The following is a 19,260-nucleotide window of genomic DNA, read 5'->3' on the forward strand; positions in this document are numbered from 1 at the left end:
ACTTTATTGGAAGCAAGGTGATTGCCCCTATAATAATGTACAAAAAAATATAAGTTACAATCGGGAAATAATAAACAGATTAAAAAAAGAACTTATTTCAGTATCTGGCTCTAATCAGGCAAAAAAATCTTGGTAATATATTCACCTTAAAGGGGCTGTCACCTAATAGCAAGCTGATTGAACTGGTTATCCCGGGGTTTTGGAAAAAGTCTGCTGCAAATGCTTAGTTTTCCTATAGTGCCTCATCAGGGGAAATAAAACATTACACAGTTGTTAGTGTAAGTAATGAACGCTGGAGTGTCGTCATTGCAGAATGCCACCCCCATTCATTAAAAGGGGCAGTCGAGACAGATCAGTGCACTGGTAGGGTGGTAGTTTTGCCATCAGTGCACCAAACTGCCTCATTAGCATATGGATTAAACTACAAAGTAGGCGGAAGAGACGCTAAGGATGAGGGTAAGAAGCTTACCTTTATCCTCAGTCCCTTGTTCACTATAGCGATACTTCAGCAGTTTAAATGCTTATAACCTGCTAAAAGTTTCCCTTTAAGAAAGTCCTGGAAAAAAATAAAATTCCATATAAATCTTTATCTCCAGTTATATTTTTATTCACGTTCCTAATATTGTAATCGGATGCCATATCTCTAAAATGTTAAACTAATAATTAGCACAAACGATGTGTGAGTTGCCTACGTATGACTGTGCGCATAATAAATATTGTGATGAAGAATCGGGTGATACATATCAGCAAAATGGGTTTAAATGTCACATTTTTCCCATCAAAATTCTGGAGGAATAAATTGTGACTGACAGTCTTCCCAGTTAGCAGCATAAGGATTCCTCAGATGCTTGTGATATTTCATAGACTTTGTAATGTTCTATTCTAAGACTGGCACAGTGTTCACAGCACAAGAGTCTGCACCGATATTATCATTTCCCAACTCCCTGATGTAATTCCCTCTGCTTGAATGGAGCAAATCATATTATGGTAATTGGTCCCTTTTAGAAAATATCATTTCCCCTTTACAATTATATATATATATATATATATATATATATATATATATATATATATATATATATATATATATGTATATGTAAATGTGTGTGTGTGTGTGTGTGTGTTAGATTAGACAAAATCTATTTTAGGGTGCGTTCACACCTACAGGATCTGCAGCTGATTTTCTGCAGCAGATTTCAGTTAAATAACTGAACACAGCATCAAATCTGCTGCAGATCCTGTAGGTGTGAACGCACCATTAAGAAGATTTTTACAGCAAGTGACCTCATATTAATGCATCACAGACCTTTCTTCAAAATCATACTTTGTAACTTAACTTAGAATCACATTTGCTTTTCTAAGGACTACTGAATGGCATAATCAAGGTTTTAAGGACTTTGTTCAACCATTTAAACCTTTACTTAAAGATGTGGATTGTATGGTCCATCAGTGCTATATCTTCATAATAGACGTTTTCTTAACATTAGCATTATGCAAGTTATAACAGAATACATTAAAATGAGCTCTAACAATCCCTAAATTATAGAAATGACTAATGTAATTGATAATATTTTATCAACACTGTAGACAGTAATGATGCTGCTTGGCCGACTCCTACACACATAGGCTATGTTCACACGTCAAAAATAGAGAAAAGGCGTCCGATTTCGCTATTTAAAAATCGTCAGTTTTTGTCGCAATTTAACTGACTGAAATGGCAATGCATTGAAGTCAATGGGAAGATAGACGTCCAATGCACACAATGCATTAAATAACAGACGTTTTTACCAGACGTAAAAAAAATTATCATGACCATTATTTTCGCATGTCTTTTGCAAACTGCAGACATTTTTTATTAGTTGTTCACACACAGTTTTTTGTTTGTCACCGTTCTTTCTCCGTTTTTACTATTAAATTCAATGGACTTTTCAATTAAGACACACCCAAGGGCCAATTAGTAAACCCAAAGTAAAATAATGTACCAACACCTGTCAAGGGGAGACCAGACAGCTAAATGATGTCCGTTATTTCAGACTCGAAATGACAGACGTCATTTTAAACAGAGTTGAAAAAACGTGTGGACATAGCCATACATTGGTCCTCTCTATTCAAGAACTACTTTTCTTTCTTTTCAAAGTTTCCAGCTACATTTATTATGATCTAGTTAGTGCTAATGACCAATGGAAATTACACATAAAAACTTGCTAGAATGATGTGTTACTCGTAGTACAATAGCTGCCTACATGCCTTGCCGAAAGAGTAATGTGTGACTCTATTGGAAAGGTGGCATGGAAATTCTTAAAAGGTGCAAATACTCAGGATATTTTCCCCATTTCCTATGTATCTTAAATATCAACTATATTTCTGTATGGTACTCAGACATCTCTGCCAGTCTTGTGGGACGTATGTCTTGTAGGACATACTTTTAACTAGAAATACCCCTTTAAAACTTTTGACCATTCCTCTATTTAGACCATCATACTGTGGCCCATAATTAATAATAATATTAATAAATATATTAATTACATACATTAATTAATAATATATATATATATATCAAGAGGTTAAGTCATTGTCTACTGATGTCCCCCAATGCAGGGATGTCTAACTATTCTGGAGGTGTTGGCACAACTACTGTATGTGAGTGTCTCTGACAGTTGCTGCACTCATATTGGCTATGCAGGAAAGCAATAGACTGAAGTCCTGGTGAAATCCATTGGTTTATGAGGATAACATGTACAAAAGCCAATATTTGTTTTGTTTTGTTTTTGAGCTTTAAAATTTACTACTAGGTTTTTAATGCAATTTTTTTTCTTTTCAATATATTTAATAATCAGCTACTAGTGAGAAACCTCAATATCTTCTGTAGGTGATAGCTATTGCTTTTTCTCCCTTCTAGTGAACTCCTAAGGAAAGTAACCTCCAATTAATCCTGGTTAGGAAGCATATACCCGCTAACTAGTATCATGCTCCTTATTAGAAACATTGCAAGAAACGATGCGTAACTGCTCACCATTGTCTGCCTTGCTTGCGACCCTTATTTCAAAAACAAAAGAACAAAAGGACCGGGTTTTTTATATTTGTATCTAGGGTAGCATTGCATATTCATGTTTGTTTTTTTTTAGATTCTTAATGTACATGATTTTTGTGCTCTTTTTGCTGAAGCAGCTCATGTTTTATAGTTCATTATAAATTGATATTTCTTGTTCTTTGCTTTTACTTTCCAGGGAACACAGCAAATGCTTTTTCCATTGATCCAGTTTTAGGAATTATTAAGACAGCAAAAGAGCTTGATCGACACAACCATGGTCAATATGAGTTAGTAATCAAAGCTTCAGATCATGGAACTCCTACAATGAGCCAGATAACATCTGTGCATATTCTTGTCACCGTGTCCGATAATGCAGCCCCAAAATTTATGAAGAAAGAATATTCAGCAGAGATAAGTGAATCAGCGCAAATTGGAAGTTTTGTTGCAATGTTGTCTACTTACAGCCAGTCCTCTGTTACATATGAAATAAAAAGTGGAAAGGTAATGAATGCCTTTGAGATTAATCCAAATTCTGCAGTGGTCGTAACCCAGAAGCATCTTGACTTTGAAACTGTTGCATCTTATACTCTCACTGTTCAAGCAACAAACATGGCTGGCCTGTCAACAAATGCCACTCTTGTTGTTCACATTCGGGATGAAAATGACAATTTCCCTATTTTTGTGCAAACAGACTATCAAGGACTCATCAGCGAATCTGCACCAGCCAACAGTGTAATCTTAACCGATGAAAACGTCCCCCTGGTAATTAGGGCTACTGATGCCGACAGAGGGTCCAATGCTCTACTTGTCTATCAGATTGTTGAACCATCGGTCCACAAGTATTTCGCCATTGACTCCAGCACTGGCGCAATACGATCTTTGGTCAGTTTAGATTATGAACAAACAAATATATTCCACTTCACCGTGCAAGTACATGATATGGGCTATCCCAGGTTATTTGCAGAACATGCGGCCAATGTAACTATATATGTTATAGACATCAATGATTGTGCTCCTGTGTTTTCTCAAGAGGTCTATGAAGCCTCCATTCTAATACCAACATATAAAGGAGTAAGAGTCATTACAGTGAATGCAACAGATGATGATTCTAGACCTTTTTCGGAAATCATGTATTCAATAGTTGAAGGTAACATTGGAGATAAATTTGCAATTGACCATTTAACAGGAGTCATAACTGTCCAAAGCACAAGTCCATTAAGGAGCCGGTACGAACTCACCATTAGAGCTTCTGACGGCCGCTTCTCCAGCCTTGCATATGTTAAAATCAATGTGAAGGAAAGCAAAGAAAGTTCACTGAAATTCACTCAACGCTCCTATTCTGCGGTAGTACAAGAAAATGTCACCAAGATAAAAACCCTAACTGTTATAAGTGCAATTGGAAATCGTCTCAATGAGCCTTTGTTTTTTCGTATTCTTAACCCAGACATCCGGTTTAAAATTGGCCACACATCTGGTGTCCTTTCAACCACAGGAATACCTTTTGATCGGGAGCAACAGGATTTATATGAGATAGTTGTAGAAGTGACAGATGAACACAAACCGTCTAGAATTTCACACATTTTGGTGAAAGTAACTGTTGAAGACATAAATGACAACAGCCCTGTGTTCATCAACCTTCCTTATTATGCCATGGTTTCTGTAGATGCTGAAGTGGGGGATGTAATTCGCTATGCTACTGCAGTTGATAAAGACATTAATAAAAATGGGGAAATTCATTACTATCTAAAAGAGCATTCGCTAAATTTCCAAATTGGACCATCTGGTGCAATCTCATTAAAAAAGCAGTTTGACCCTGATACATTTAATAAAGAATATTTAATAACCATAGTAGCAAGAGATGGAGGCAGCCCATCATATTCTGCCGAGGTTGTTGTCCCAATTACAGTGATGAATAAAGCAATGCCAGTTTTTGAGAAGCCTTTCTACAGTGCAGTGATTGCTGAAAATGCTCAGCTCCACAGTCCTGTTGTGCATGTGCAAGCCAACAGCCCAGAAGGCCTTCGAGTAATATACAGCATCACAGATGGTGATCCATTCAGTCAGTTTAATATTAACTTCAACACAGGTGTAATTAATGTTATAGCTCCCCTTGATTTTGAGTCACATCCAGCATACAAACTCCGAGTTCGAGCAACAGACTCCGTCACTGGAGCACATGCAGAAGTTTTCGTCGATATCATCTTGGAAGATGTCAATGATAATTCACCTGTGTTTCAGCAGAAAACGTATGTTGCCACCTTGTCTGAGGCATCAGTAATTGGAACATCTGTTGTACAAGTAAAGGCCACGGATGCAGATTCTGGGCAAAATAAAGCAATTTCATATCACGTTGTAAGTAACCTTGGAAACAGTTCCCAGTTTTTCCATATTGATAGCAACAGTGGACTCATCATTATTGCGAAACCATTAGATTATGAATATTCACATGAATATAGCTTCCTAGTACGAGCAGTCGACAGTGGAGTCCCTACTCTAAGCAGTGATGCCATCGTACGTGTTTTTGTAACTGATCTTAATGATAATCCTCCAGTATTCACCCAACAATTACATCAAGCCAAAATAAGTGAACATTCAATACAAGGAAGCTTTGTAACAAGTGTAAAAGCTACAGATCCTGATAGTACAGATGCAGAAAAGTTGGAATATTCGATACTCTCTGGAAATGAAGATATGAATTTTAGCATTGACTCTAAAACTGGTATAATTACTGTGTCTCACCTAAAGAAAGAAATAATGAAACCATTCTATATCCTCAATGTTTCAATTTCTGATGGTGTTTTTAGGAGTTCTGCTCAGGTACACATTGCTGTAATGAGTTCTAACTTGCATACCCCTACATTTGCGCAAAATCAGTATGAAGTGGAGCTTTCTGAAAATTCACCCGTGCAAACCCTTGTGACTGAGCTTAACGCTGTAGATAAGGACACAGGGATTTATGGACAGGTCACTTACCATATTCTTAATGAATTTGCAAAGGATAGCTTTTACATTAATGAGAAAGGGCAGTTGTTCACAGCTGAGAAGCTAGATAGAGAGATCCCAGCTAGCAAAGTCATTCCCATAAGTATAATGGCTAAGGATGGTGGTGGAAAAGTCGGATTCTGTGTTGTCAATATCATTCTAACCGACTACAATGATAATGATCCAAAGTTTCGTTCTACTGAGTATAAATTAAGTATTCCATCAGATGTATCCCGAGGGACTTCAGTTGTTAGGATTCTGGCTTCTGATACTGATGAAGGGGCAAATGCTGATATATCCTATACCCTTGAAGCCCAATCTGAAAGTGTTGAAGAAAATTTTGAAATCAACCAATATTCTGGTATTATAACCACCAAAGAAAGCTTGATTGGGTTAGAAGATGAAGTCTTCTCCTTTTTTGTTAAAGCATTTGATGGAGGATCACCACACAGAGAAAGCATGGTCCCCGTTACTGTTAGAATTCTTCCACCTGAAGTGCAGTTACCTAAGTTTTCAGAGCCGTTTTACACTTTAAGTATTTCTGAAGATACTTCAATTGGGACAGAGCTTGATTTCATCAGGGCAGAAAGTAGCCAGCCCATAATATATCACCTTGTAAAGGGAAACACACCTGAGAGTAACGTCAATGACATTTTTGTGGTCGATAAACAAAATGGACGACTAAAACTTGAAAAAGGACTGGATCATGAAGTCACAAAATGGTACCAATTTTCAGTGTTGGCTCAAAATATCCATGGCGAACATGAAGTAATGTCTTCCGTGGATGTTAGCATCCAGGTTAAAGATGCTAATGACAATAAACCTGTTTTTGAGGCAAATCCTTATGAGGCTTTCATTGTCGAAAACCTTCCTGGGGGAGCTAAGGTCATCCAGGTTAAAGCCATTGATTCAGATTCTGGACTTAATGGACATGTTTCCTATATGCTGGCACCTACACAGGATCCACAAGAAATTAAAGATCTTTTCTCAATAGACTTGGAAACAGGCTGGGTTACTACTCTTGGTGAGCTTGACCATGAAAAAAGGAACAAATACAACATTATGGTGGTTGCCTATGATCACGGTGATAAAGTGCTGTCATCATCTACAATAATTGAAGTTACTGTGATGGACGTGAATGATAATCCGCCACGCTTCAGTGCAGAAATATACAAAGGCACAGTCAGTGAGGATGACCCTCCAGGTGGAGTAATTGCCATACTGAGTACAACAGATGATGACTCTGAGGATATACATAAAGAAGTCACAATGTATATTACAGGTAAGGTCATAATACGTTTAACTTTTATCTCTCTTAATGGTAGAAATTCTGCATGTTTTATCGCTACTTATTTTTGCTGTAGTATATATTCTATTAGATTTTGTTCCTTTATTCGCTTGCAAATATTTGTTCTGTCCTTGAAAAATAAGGTTATGCTATTTAGCTAATTATCATCAGTGCATAACAAAGTTGCTTGGAATACAAGCTGTACATTGTATCTGCTGTCTCATTCTTAATGGTGAAAAGCTTTGTTCGTCCCCCTCCCCTTGCAACCCCTGAGCTTTGTGCAGCTTTGTCTTTGTCTCCCAGTCTGCACTGCAGATCATCATTTCTCACGTTTCTTGCTCTTATCTGTTTTCAGCATATGATAATTAGTGATATTTTCATTAGCTTTACCACCAGAACCGCATCATTCGCTGTTAAAATGTTAATCAATGTAACACTACATAATGTCTATGGTGGGGATTTGTCATGGGCTAGCGATTAGTCATGCATATTTATTCCCAAATCTTTAGTTTTTAGACCTCAATATTTATATCCTTGTGAAGTGTAATTACTAAAGGCATTCACAAAGAACACCATTGAAGGAACTTGTCTGATAACCGAATGAGATAGCAGGAATTCCAGCTATGTTCTCTCCCCCATTGCTGTACCCAAGAATGTTGTTGTTGGTCTGAATTGTTCATGTTAGTAATTTACAGAACAAGTGATGCATGTTTCCTGTTCCAGGAGGGGATCCACTTGGCCAATTTGCTATTGAAAACTTACAGCAGGAATGGAAGGTGTATGTTCAAACACCACTTGACAGAGAAGTAAAGGACAATTATCTATTAAACATAACGGCCACTGATGGAATATTTGCTAGCAGAGCAGTGGTGGAAGTAAAGGTCCTCGATGCCAATGACAATAGTCCAGTTTGTGAAAAGGTACATTTTTATTATATACCCCTTTTTTAAGAAATGGTTTGATAGCTTTAACCCCTTAGTGACCGCCATGCTGCCTTTTCACGGCGGCCACTAATGGGCTTTATTCCGATGCGTACGCCTTTTAACGGCGGGCGCATCGGAATAAATTACCGCCCGGCGGCGGCTGCAGGACGGGTGATCAGCGGTCAGTGTGACCGCTGACACCCTCCTGTAACTGCCCGGAGCGGAGGATTCTCCGCTCCGGGCAGTTTAACCCGTTAAATGCCGCTGTCAAACCATGACAGCGGCATCTAACGGGTCCCGGTGGATCCCGGACGGCGCCGTGGTTCACTTACATGATCGCGATGTCCCGCGGCGCCGTCCGGGGTCCCGATGTCTCCATGGTGATTCCGGGGTCCTAATGAAGGTCCCCGGGGTCACCATGGAGATGCCTGATGCTGACAGGGGTGGCCGCGGCTATTGCCTGTCAGCATGAGGCATGATACAATACACTGCAGTACATCAGGTACTGCAATGTATTGTATCAGTGATCAAAGTATTTTACACTAGTGTACAGTAATGTACACTAGTGTAAAAGTAAAAAAAAGTAAAAAAAAGTGTGCACCAAACACAACACAGCCCCCCCCAGCCCCCCCAATAATAAAGATGCATTACATTCCCCATACACTATAAAACATTACATAAAAGTGATCAAAAACACAAATCCTATACATATTTGGTATCGTTACGTCCGTAACAACCCAATCTATAAAACTATATCAATAATTATATTGCACGACACACGCTGTAAAAAAAAAATAAAAAAAACAGTACTAGAATAGCTGTATTTTATCAATCCAGTTTAGAAAATACGTCATAAAAGAGATCAAAAAGTGATATACATATAAAACTTGGTATCAATAGAAACTACAGATCTTCCCGCAAAAAATAAGCCCAAAACCAGCTCTGTCGCGCAAAAGATGAGAACGCTATGGATCTTGCAATGCAGGGACAGTTTTTGTGGGTTTTGGCTAGGAAGATAGTTTCTATTGCGCCAAAGCGGTAATAGTTAAAAAAAACTATACAAATGTGGTATCGCTGTAACCGTAGCGACCCAGAGAATACATGTGTTATGTTATTAGTGACCGCCGATACGGATTTTTACGGCGATCACTAATGGGCTCTATTCTTCTGCCATCAGCTCTTTATGGCGATGGTGCAGAATAGTGCAGCGGCGCCGGTAATGCCCGCAGCCTCCTCCTCTCAGCTATCGGAGGTAGCTGAGGGGTTGGGGGAGAGTGTGGGGTCAGTCCCGGCCAGTACCCTCACCGGTGATCGCCGTTATTATCAGTATAAAGGCGGCTACCGGTAACGGGCATTGCCAGCGCAGCTGAACGCTTTCATCTCTTCTCACCGTGAATCCACAGTGAGAGGAGATGAAAACATGTCCCCCCCCCCCCATCCCCAGAATTAACCCTAGTGACCTGGCCACTGACCCTCCCCTCCCTGGGCGGCCATCTGATCCAAGATGGCCGCCGTCATCACTGTGAACAGACTCTGTTCACAGTGATGGATTCCTAAAAATGATCCAAGCTTCATTCTTTCCACCACAGGAGGTGGCGGAGAGCATGGGGCAATGATCGGTGACCACCCGGTGTGGTCCTAGTACAAGTGATCAGCGGTATATACTATATACCACTGATCGCTTGTTCCAAATGGTGCCGACACTTTTTTACGCCTGTCACCAAAGTCAAGTGCCCTGGATTACCCGTAACCACCCTGGATTACTTGTAACCACCCCAGATTACCTGTAACCACCCCAGATTACCCATCACCACCCCAGATTACCCGTAACCACCCCAGATTGCCCGTAACCACCCCAGATTGCCTGTAACCTCCCCAGATTGTCTGTAACCTCCCCAGATTGTCCGTATCCACCCCAGATTGCCCGTATCCACCCCAGACAGCCCATAACCATCCCAGACAGCCCATAACCATCCCAGACAGCCCATAACCATCCCAGACAGCCCATAACCACCCCAGATTGCCTGTCACCACCCCAGAATGCCCGTAATCTCCACAGATTGCCCGTAATCTCCCCAGATTGCCCGTATCCCCCCCCATAGCCCATAACCATTCCAGACAGCCCGTAACCACCCCAGATTGCCACAGACTGCCTGTAACTACCCCAAATTGCCTGTAACCACCACAGATTGCTCGCAACCACCCCAGATTTCCCGTCACCACCCCAGATTTTCCGTCACCACCCCAGATTGCCAGTTGCATCCCCAGATAGTCAGTGAACACCACCAGATTGCCAGTCACCTCCCCAGATAGCCAGTAACCACCCCTAGATAGCCAGTAAACACCCCAAGATTGCCCATAACCACCCCATACAGCCAGTAACCACCCCAGATTGCCCGTGACCACCCCAGATTGCCTGTGACCACCCCAGATTGACCGTAACCACCCCAGATTGACAGTAACCACCCCAGATTGACCGTAACCACCCCAGATTGGCACAGACTGCTCGTAACCACCCCAGATTGCCCATAACCCCACCAGATTGCCTGCTGCCACCTCAGATAGCCAGTAAACACCCTGAGATTGTCTATTACCACCCCAGATAACCAGTAAACACCCACATATTGCCTGTAACTAAAATGACACTCCTTCTCTTCTGAGCCCTGCTGTGTGCCCATACAGTGGTTTATGCCCACATATAGGGTACCATTGTACTCAGGAGAACCTCCGTTACAAGTTTTGGGGTGCTTTTTCTCCCTTGTTCCTAGTGAAATTGAGAAATTTCAAACTAAACAAACATGTTATTGAAAAAATTCAATTTTTTTGATTTTTACGGTCTAGTTTTGAATACTTTCCTCCAATACCTGTGGGGTCAAAATGGTCACCACACCCCAAGATAAATTCCTTGAGGGGTGTACTTTCCAAAATGGGGTGATTTTGGGGGGGAGGGTTCTATTCTGTAGACATTACAGGGGCACTGCAAACGCACCTGGCGCTCAGAAACTTCTTCAGGAAAATCATGCACTGAAAATGCTTGGCGCTCCCTCCCTACTGAACCCTGCTGTGTGCCCACACAGTGGTTTATGCCCACATATGGGGTATCGTTCTACTCAGGAGTACCTGCCTTACATATATTGGGGTGAGTTTTCTCCCCTGTTCCTCGTTAAATTGAGAAATTTCAAACTTAACAAACATATTATTGGAAAAATTCTATTTTTTCATTTTTACTGTCTTCTTTTGAATACTTTCCTCTAATACCTGTGGGGTCAAAATGGTCACCACACCCCAAGATGTATTCTTTGATGGGTGTACTTTCCAAAATGGGGTGACTTTTGGGGGGGTTCTATTCTGCTGACACTACAGGGGCTCTGCAAACGCACCTGGCGCTCAGAAATTTCTTCAGCAAAATCTGAACTGGAAATGCTAATTGGCGCTCCTTCCCTTCTGAGCCCCGCTGTGTGCCCACACAGTGGTTTATGCCCACATATGGGGTATCGTTCTACTCAGGAGTACCTGCCTTACATATATTGGGGTGAGATTTCTCCCCTGTTCCTCGTTAAATTGAGAAATTTCAAACTAAACAAACATATTATTGGAAAAATTCTATTTTTTCATTTTTACTGTCTTCTTTTGAATACTTTCCTCTAATACCTGTGGGGTCAAAATGGTCACCACACCCCAAGATGTATTCTTTGATGGGTGTACTTTCCAAAATGGGGTGACTTTTGGGGGGGTTCTATTCTGCTGACACTACAGGGGCTCTGCAAACGCACCTGGCGCTCAGAAATTTCTTCAGCAAAATCTGAACTGGAAATGCTAATTGGCGCTCCTTCCCTTCTGAGCCCCGCTGTGTGCCCACACAGTGGTTTATGCCCACATATGGGGTATCGTTCTACTCAGGAGTACCTGCCTTACATATATTGGGGTGAGATTTCTCCCCTGTTCCTCGTTAAATTGAGAAATTTCAAACTAAACAAACATATTATTGGAAAAATTCTATTTTTTCATTTTTACTGTCTTCTTTTGAATACTTTCCTCTAATACCTGTGGGGTCAAAATGGTCACCACACCCCAAGATGTATTCTTTGATGGGTGTACTTTCCAAAATGGGGTGACTTTTGGGGGGGTTCTATTCTGCTGACACTACAGGGGCTCTGCAAACGCACCTGGCGCTCAGAAATTTCTTCAGCAAAATCTGAACTGGAAATGCTAATTGGCGCTCCTTCCCTTCTGAGCCCCGCTGTGTGCCCACACAGTGGTTTATGCCCACATATGGGGTATCGTTCTACTCAGGAGTACCTGCCTTACATATATTGGGGTGAGTTTTCTCCCCTGTTCCTCGTGAAATTGAGAAATTTCAAACTAAACAAACATATTATTGGAAAAATTCTATTTTTTCATTTTTACTGTCTTCTTTTGAATACTTTCCTCTAATACCTGTGGGGTCAAAATGGTCACTACACCCCAAGATGTATTCTTTGATGGGTGTACTTTCCAAAATGGGGTGACTTTTGGGGGGGTTCTATTCTGCTGACACTACAGGGGCTCTGCAAACGCACCTGGCGCTCAGAAATTTCTTCAGCAAAATCTGAACTGGAAATGCTAATTGGCGCTCCTTCCCTTCTGAGCCCCGCTGTGTGCCCACACAGTGGTTTATGCCCACATATGGGGTATCGTTCTACTCAGGAGTACCTGCCTTACATATATTGGGGTGAGTTTTCTCCCCTGTTCCTCGTGAAATTGAGAAATTTCAAACTAAACAAACATATTATTGGAAAAATTCTATTTTTTCATTTTTACTGTCTTCTTTTGAATACTTTCCTCTAATACCTGTGGGGTCAAAATGGTCACTACACCCCAAGATGTATTCTTTGATGGGTGTACTTTCCAAAATGGGGTGACTTTTGGGGGGGTTCTATTCTGCTGACACTACAGGGGCTCTGCAAACGCACCTGGCGCTCAGAAATTTCTTCAGCAAAATCTGAACTGGAAATGCTAATAGGTGCTCCCTTCCTTCTGAGGCCTGCTGTGTGCCCATACAGTGGTTTACGCCCACATATGGGGTACCGTTCTACTCAGGAGAACCTGCATTACATAATTTGGGGTGCATTTTCTCTCATGTTTATTATGAAAATGAGATACTTTAATCTTAACAAATATATTATTGGAAAATTTCTATTTTCCATTTTTTTCCGGCCTGATTGTGAATACTTTCCTCCAGCCCCTGTAGGGTTAAAATGCTCATTATACCCCTAGATTAATTCTTTAAGGTGTCTAGTTTCCAAAATGGGGTCACTTATGGGGGTTTCCAGTATACAAGCCTCCTAAATCAACTTAAAAAAAGAACTGGTCCCTAAAAAAATCAGTTTTGGAAATTTCATGAAAATTTGATAATTTGCTGATACATTTCTAAGCCATGTAACACCCTAAAAAAGTGAAATATGTTTACGAAATGAAGCCAGAATAAAGAGGACATATTGATAATGTGACTTACTAACTAATTTTTGTCATGTGCCTTTTTTTTTTAGAAGCAAAGAATTTCAAAGTTCGTAAAGTGCAAAATTTTCAAATTTTTCATTATATTTTGATGTTTTTCACAAAAAACACACCAGACAGTGACCAAATTTTGCCACTAACATAAAGTACCATATGTTACGAAAAAACAATCTCAGAATCGCTAGCATACGTTAAAGCATCACTGAGCTATAAGCGCATAAAGTGAGACAGGTCAGATTTTGAAAAATGAGCCTGGTCATTAAGGCCCAAACAGGCTTGGTCCCTAAGGGGTTAAAGTGTCACTGTCGTGAAATTTTTTTTTGCAGAAATCAATAGTCCATGCGATTTTAAGAAACTTTGTAATTGGGTTTATTATCCGAAAAATGCATTTTTATCATGAAAAAGCAGTTTGAAGCTCTCCCCCCTGTCTTCATTGTTCTCCTATGGAGAGAGCTAAAGAAAAGACCAAAACAGGACAACAAAGAGTTAATCTACAAATCCCTCACCCGTTATCTGTTCTGACCATCACCAGTGACCTGTCTGAGCTCGGATTACAGCTGTCACCCAGCTCCGTGCCTGTAATCCTCTGTTATCTGCTTTCTGCTGCCGGCTAACTCCCTCCTTCCTCCTCCCCCCTCCCCTCTCCCTAGAACAGACAGGGGACGTCTCCTGCAACAAGTCACAATTTTCAGATTTTTCAGAGTGGATGAAAAAGAGGAAGGAGGGGGGGACCTGGGAAAAGGCTTTTTACATACAGATAATGGCAGATTTGGCTAATAAACCCAATTACAAAGTTTCTTAAAATCGCCTGGACTATTGATTTCTGCAAAAAAAAAAAATACGACAGTGACTCTTTAAATTCCATATTAAGTACACCAACTAGGTTAAACAATATGCTCAGTCTTTCTAAGTATAATCAGTTTAAAGCGACTCTGTACCCACAATCGCGCCAACCCCCCTTCCCAAACCGCATTAACTGTCAGCTGCTTTTAATCCAAAATCTGTCCTGGGGTCCGTTCGGCAGGTAATGTAGTTATTGTCCTAAAGATCAACTTTTAAACTTGCAGCCTTGTGTCAAATTGGCGTGACCTAGAGAACCCCGTGCCCTGGGCCTGCAACGCCTCTGCTTTCTTTCTCCCTGCTCTCCTCATCATTAGGACCGCGCCTAGATGGATTTTTACTATTCATCACTTGTCTAAGCTGTGCACATATGCTGACTAGTTAAGGCACTTGTGCACTGTTTATACAAGTAATGAATAGGAGAAATCCTGCCTAGGGCATTCCTAATGGTGAAGAGGGCGAGGAGGAAGGACGTAGGGGCGGTGCAGGCCTAGGGAACAGACGCTCTTGGTCACACGAATTTGACACAGGGTTGCACGTTTAAAATTTGTTTTTTTAGGACAATAACTACATCACCTACTGAACGGACCCTAGGACAGATCTTGGATTAAAAGCAGCTATCCGAAGGTACAAGCGGTTTTTTTTTTGGGGGGGGGGGAGGGAGGGGGGCAGATTGTGGGTACAGAGTCTCTTTAAAGGAATATATACCTGTGCCCACCTGTAAAAGTGAAACGAAAGTATAACAGCCTATGCTAATCTCCCACTGTTGCCATTCTACCAGGGTCAGGCCCTTGCTGGTCTATGCTGCTTCCTGCTTCCTCTGACTTGTCAAACCTGCAGAAAATACTCAGTCGGTCACTGATTTAAACAAGCCACTGCTGTCACCAGGCATCTTTTAAGGGTTGACACATCAGAGGAAGCAGGAGTAATGGAGATCTGATGGTATCACAATGGCTGTGGTGGGAGATCAGGCCAGGTAAGTAACCTTGCTTTTTTATTTTTAAAGTGTCAGGACTCAATAAAAAAAAAAAAGTAAATTGGATAGAACCAATTATTGATTTAGGCATATAAATAAGACTATTTTAATTTCCGTAACTTCCTCTATAAAAACTTGTATTTGCTTCCACAAGGCATGCAAGCAGCTAACATAGATAAAGCAAGTTCTGTCTATAATAAAATCAGGAGCCTCTTCTGAGTTCTTGTACAGAGCATCAGTACATCAGTACATCAACATTTGTACTCCTGTAATATAGAAGTACCCCCCCCCCCCCAATCACTATATGTATATTACATATACATAAACTGTCCCTGTGTGCCTAAACTGTCCAACGGTCCTTGTCTCTGGCATCTTTGCCCAACTACATATTAACCTGATTAATAATTGTGTTGCTGGAGATATTACTAAATGTCTGCTACTTTTACAGTATTTTGTTATTTGCTATATATATATATATATATATATATATATATATATATATATATATGCAAAAAATAGCTTTGCACTTTTGCCGCCACTGCTGCCGGGCATACACATGAAGCAACTACCTCATTTAAATTCAGTGCGAGGACAGGTACATTAAGGTCTGTTTTTTCTGGCGGAAGCCATTTGCTAAGAAGATTTCACAGCATGCATTTCACTGAAAGTTATATATTTCCAAGGAAATAAACAAAAATAACTGATGAATGCAAATGTTTCTAAAATGTGAGAACAGCATATAAAGATGCACTTATGTAGAATGATATTGATGATGGAAAATTAGAGTAGAATAAAAAAATAAACTATTAGCCCTCAATGTGTTTGAGGTAGCCCTAGGTTGCATTTGCATTGCTTTTGTAGTATAGGTTCAACGTATGTCAATTCTATTGGGCTATAATCACATAAGCCACAAGGATGTGCTATGAGTATGTCAGTATGTCAGGGAGTTATATATCAGTATACCTATTATGATTGCATAAAATAGTGTATATATATAGTGCAGAAAACAATACAAAGCATATCCTTATACAGAAGTCTCTAAACAAACAGTGTCACTGCCGTTATACATTAAGGGTGCGTTCACACCTACAGGATCCACAGCAGATCTGCAGCAGATCCCCAGCAGATTTGATGGTTCAGATTTGATTCTGTGTTCAGTTATTTAAATTAAATCTGCTGCGGATCTGCTGCGGAAAATACGCTGCGGATCCGGTAAATGTGAACGTACCCTGAAAGTCTAAATCAACAGTATATGTGAAATAAAGCAGGTTTTCCATTTCCTTTTTTTTCAATCATGCTGTAAAACAAATCTATACTTACTTGTATCCTGGTCCAGTCTCCCAAAGGCAGCTTTTTAGTCTTGTGCTGGTTGAAAACCACATAAGGCTAAACACAAAGGGGGAGATTTATGAAAGGGTTTAAATATACACCTGGTGTTAAATCCCCACAGCAACCAATCATAGCTCAGCTTTCAGCTCTGGTAGAATAAAAGAGAAGTTGTGATTGGTTGCTGTGGGCAGTTTACACCAGGTGTATATTTACACCCTTTCATAAATCTCCCCCATAAAATCTGGCCAGTACAGAAAGTCAAGGCTCAATGCATCAATAAAATGAATGCCTTTTCTGTAAGCACTCAGATGACCTGTGAAACACAGGATTTCCTGTGTTTAGACTCTGTGCTGTAAATGTGCCATGTTTTCCATGATAACTGTAAAAAAATTAATGTAAATTGCAAACTTGCTCTATTTCACATCTACTGTTGATTTAGGTTTGGAAAGTTCTAACGACAGGTACACTTTAATTCTGCCCCCTGCAAACCCACACACACCCACACACCTATCATGGATACAGGACAGGACCGTCAACACTGGGTTGTCACTTAAAAACTCTTAAGCACCCCAAAGAGCCTGCCAGATCTGCAGTCAAGTACCAAGTGGTTGACTTGAAAGGAGGCTTCAGACTTAAGAAATGTTTCCATAAAGCCTCTCAATTTTTTTTATCATTTCAGAGCATTGTCTTTCTTCATCCTCTCACATTTCTGTCTAAATAGAGGTTATGCTTCATCTGAAGGAGCAACTTCATCATATATTATTATTTTCTATAATAGGAATCTATTGGTAGATCACTGTGTGGTACACGTGTGTGAAAACTAGCTTGAAAGTCAAAACATGACCATTGAGGATTGACATCGGTTTCCTCAATGCTATTTAGGAATGACTGTTTCCACACTATGACATTAAAGGAGAAGTCTGGCAATACAATAGTTTTATTAAACTATTGTATTACCCGCCAAAAGTTATACAAATTACCAATATACACTTATAAGGGGAAATGCACATAAAGTGTTTTTTTTCCCTGCACTTACTACTGCATCAAGGCTTCACTTCCTGGATAAAATGGTGATGTCACGACCCGACTCCCAGAGCTGTGCGGGCTGTGGCTGCTGGAGAGGATGATGGCAGGGGGACACTGAGGGACACAGGGCGCTGGAGGGACACTGAGCATCCCTCTGCCATCTTCCTCTCCAGCAGCCACAGCCAGCACAGTGAGGTGAATATTACTTTTTTGATTCTATAGACCCATTAAACCTCACATGGATGGAGATTAATATTAATAATGACAATTTCAAACATGCCATTGCCATTATTTTTCAGGATACCTATTCTGAGACCATATCTGAAGACGCCCTTTCTGGAAAACTAATTCTTCAAGTTTCAGCTATCGACACAGACATTCGTTCTAATGCTGAGATCATTTACACATTGCACGGACCCGGCTCCGAGAAATTTCACCTCAATCCATTTACAGGTGAGTTCCAGAAATGTAATAAATTCTTGGCTCTTAGCCGTGACCTTTTAATTATGTCTTACAGACATCATTACTGCTAATTCTTTTCAAGGAGAGGCGAGTCATAATTTCCTGCAGCAGGAATAGTTACTTAATTGCATGAATTGTATTAATTGCGGAACTAAATAGACTTCTGTAAAACATCTAAAAAAAAAAATGATAGAATGCCACGAAGGCAGGAACACAGTGTTTACTGACCCTCAAAGACATGGGCTCCTTTAAGGAATATAGCTTGCCAATATCTTTTTTTATTAAATGATTACTGCTTCTTGAGACAATTTAACCATTTCATGTCATGTTTCAGGCACTCATGAGAAGTCTTCACAGTTATAGCCTTTTTATATTTATAGAATTAGAAATGGTTAGAGAGGGAAATAATAGGTAGGTTAGAAGCATCTTACCTGCCCCTCCATTCAGCTTTTACCTCCTTATGAATATCGGACGGTGCTCTGCTGATACTCTCGGTGCTCTCGGCGGCGGGACCAGCTCCAGGAGCTGGACTTTGTGGAAGTGTTAAGTATATGGGCCTGCATCGGGGGGGTCGTCTGGCATCTGCCCTAAAACGGGGGGTGACAGGTTCCCTTTAATTCGTATGGCTTGCCTCAGTGTGCACTGTATAGACCTAGGGAAGGACTTAACATGGATTTTTTTTTACTGTGATCTACTGAAATGGTAAAAAAAGAGATGTGGATTCTTCTGGGTTGCTGGGTGACAGAAGTTTTTGACTTCCCTTTTGACCTTTAATAATTGTGATTAAAAGAAAGCAGTAAAAATAGCATATCAATCCCCTTCAAAATCACCACGAGTTTCAAGTATATTATGCACTCTTAGGCTATGTTCACACTACGTAAAACTACGGCCGTTGTTGCCGATGGCC

The 19,260-nt window shown here is 40.5% G+C and overlaps 1 protein-coding gene across 4 annotated transcripts in view; it reads left to right on the plus strand.

The window, feature by feature from the left end:
• The window catches only part of FAT1 (FAT atypical cadherin 1), a 198,390-nt gene that overhangs the window by 130,958 nt on the left and 48,172 nt on the right, over positions 1 to 19,260 (plus strand). For all 4 annotated transcript variants that reach the window (XM_069977704.1, XM_069977703.1, XM_069977705.1 and 1 more), the window contains 3 exons: positions 3,228 to 7,295; positions 8,025 to 8,221; positions 18,191 to 18,344. In XM_069977704.1, coding sequence (XP_069833805.1) covers positions 3,228 to 7,295; positions 8,025 to 8,221; positions 18,191 to 18,344 — 4,419 coding nt within the window. The remainder of the gene's footprint in view (positions 1 to 3,227; positions 7,296 to 8,024; positions 8,222 to 18,190; positions 18,345 to 19,260) is intronic.

Source organism: Dendropsophus ebraccatus, chromosome 7, assembly GCF_027789765.1.
Source record: "Dendropsophus ebraccatus isolate aDenEbr1 chromosome 7, aDenEbr1.pat, whole genome shotgun sequence".
Lineage (NCBI taxonomy): Eukaryota > Metazoa > Chordata > Amphibia > Anura > Hylidae > Dendropsophus > Dendropsophus ebraccatus.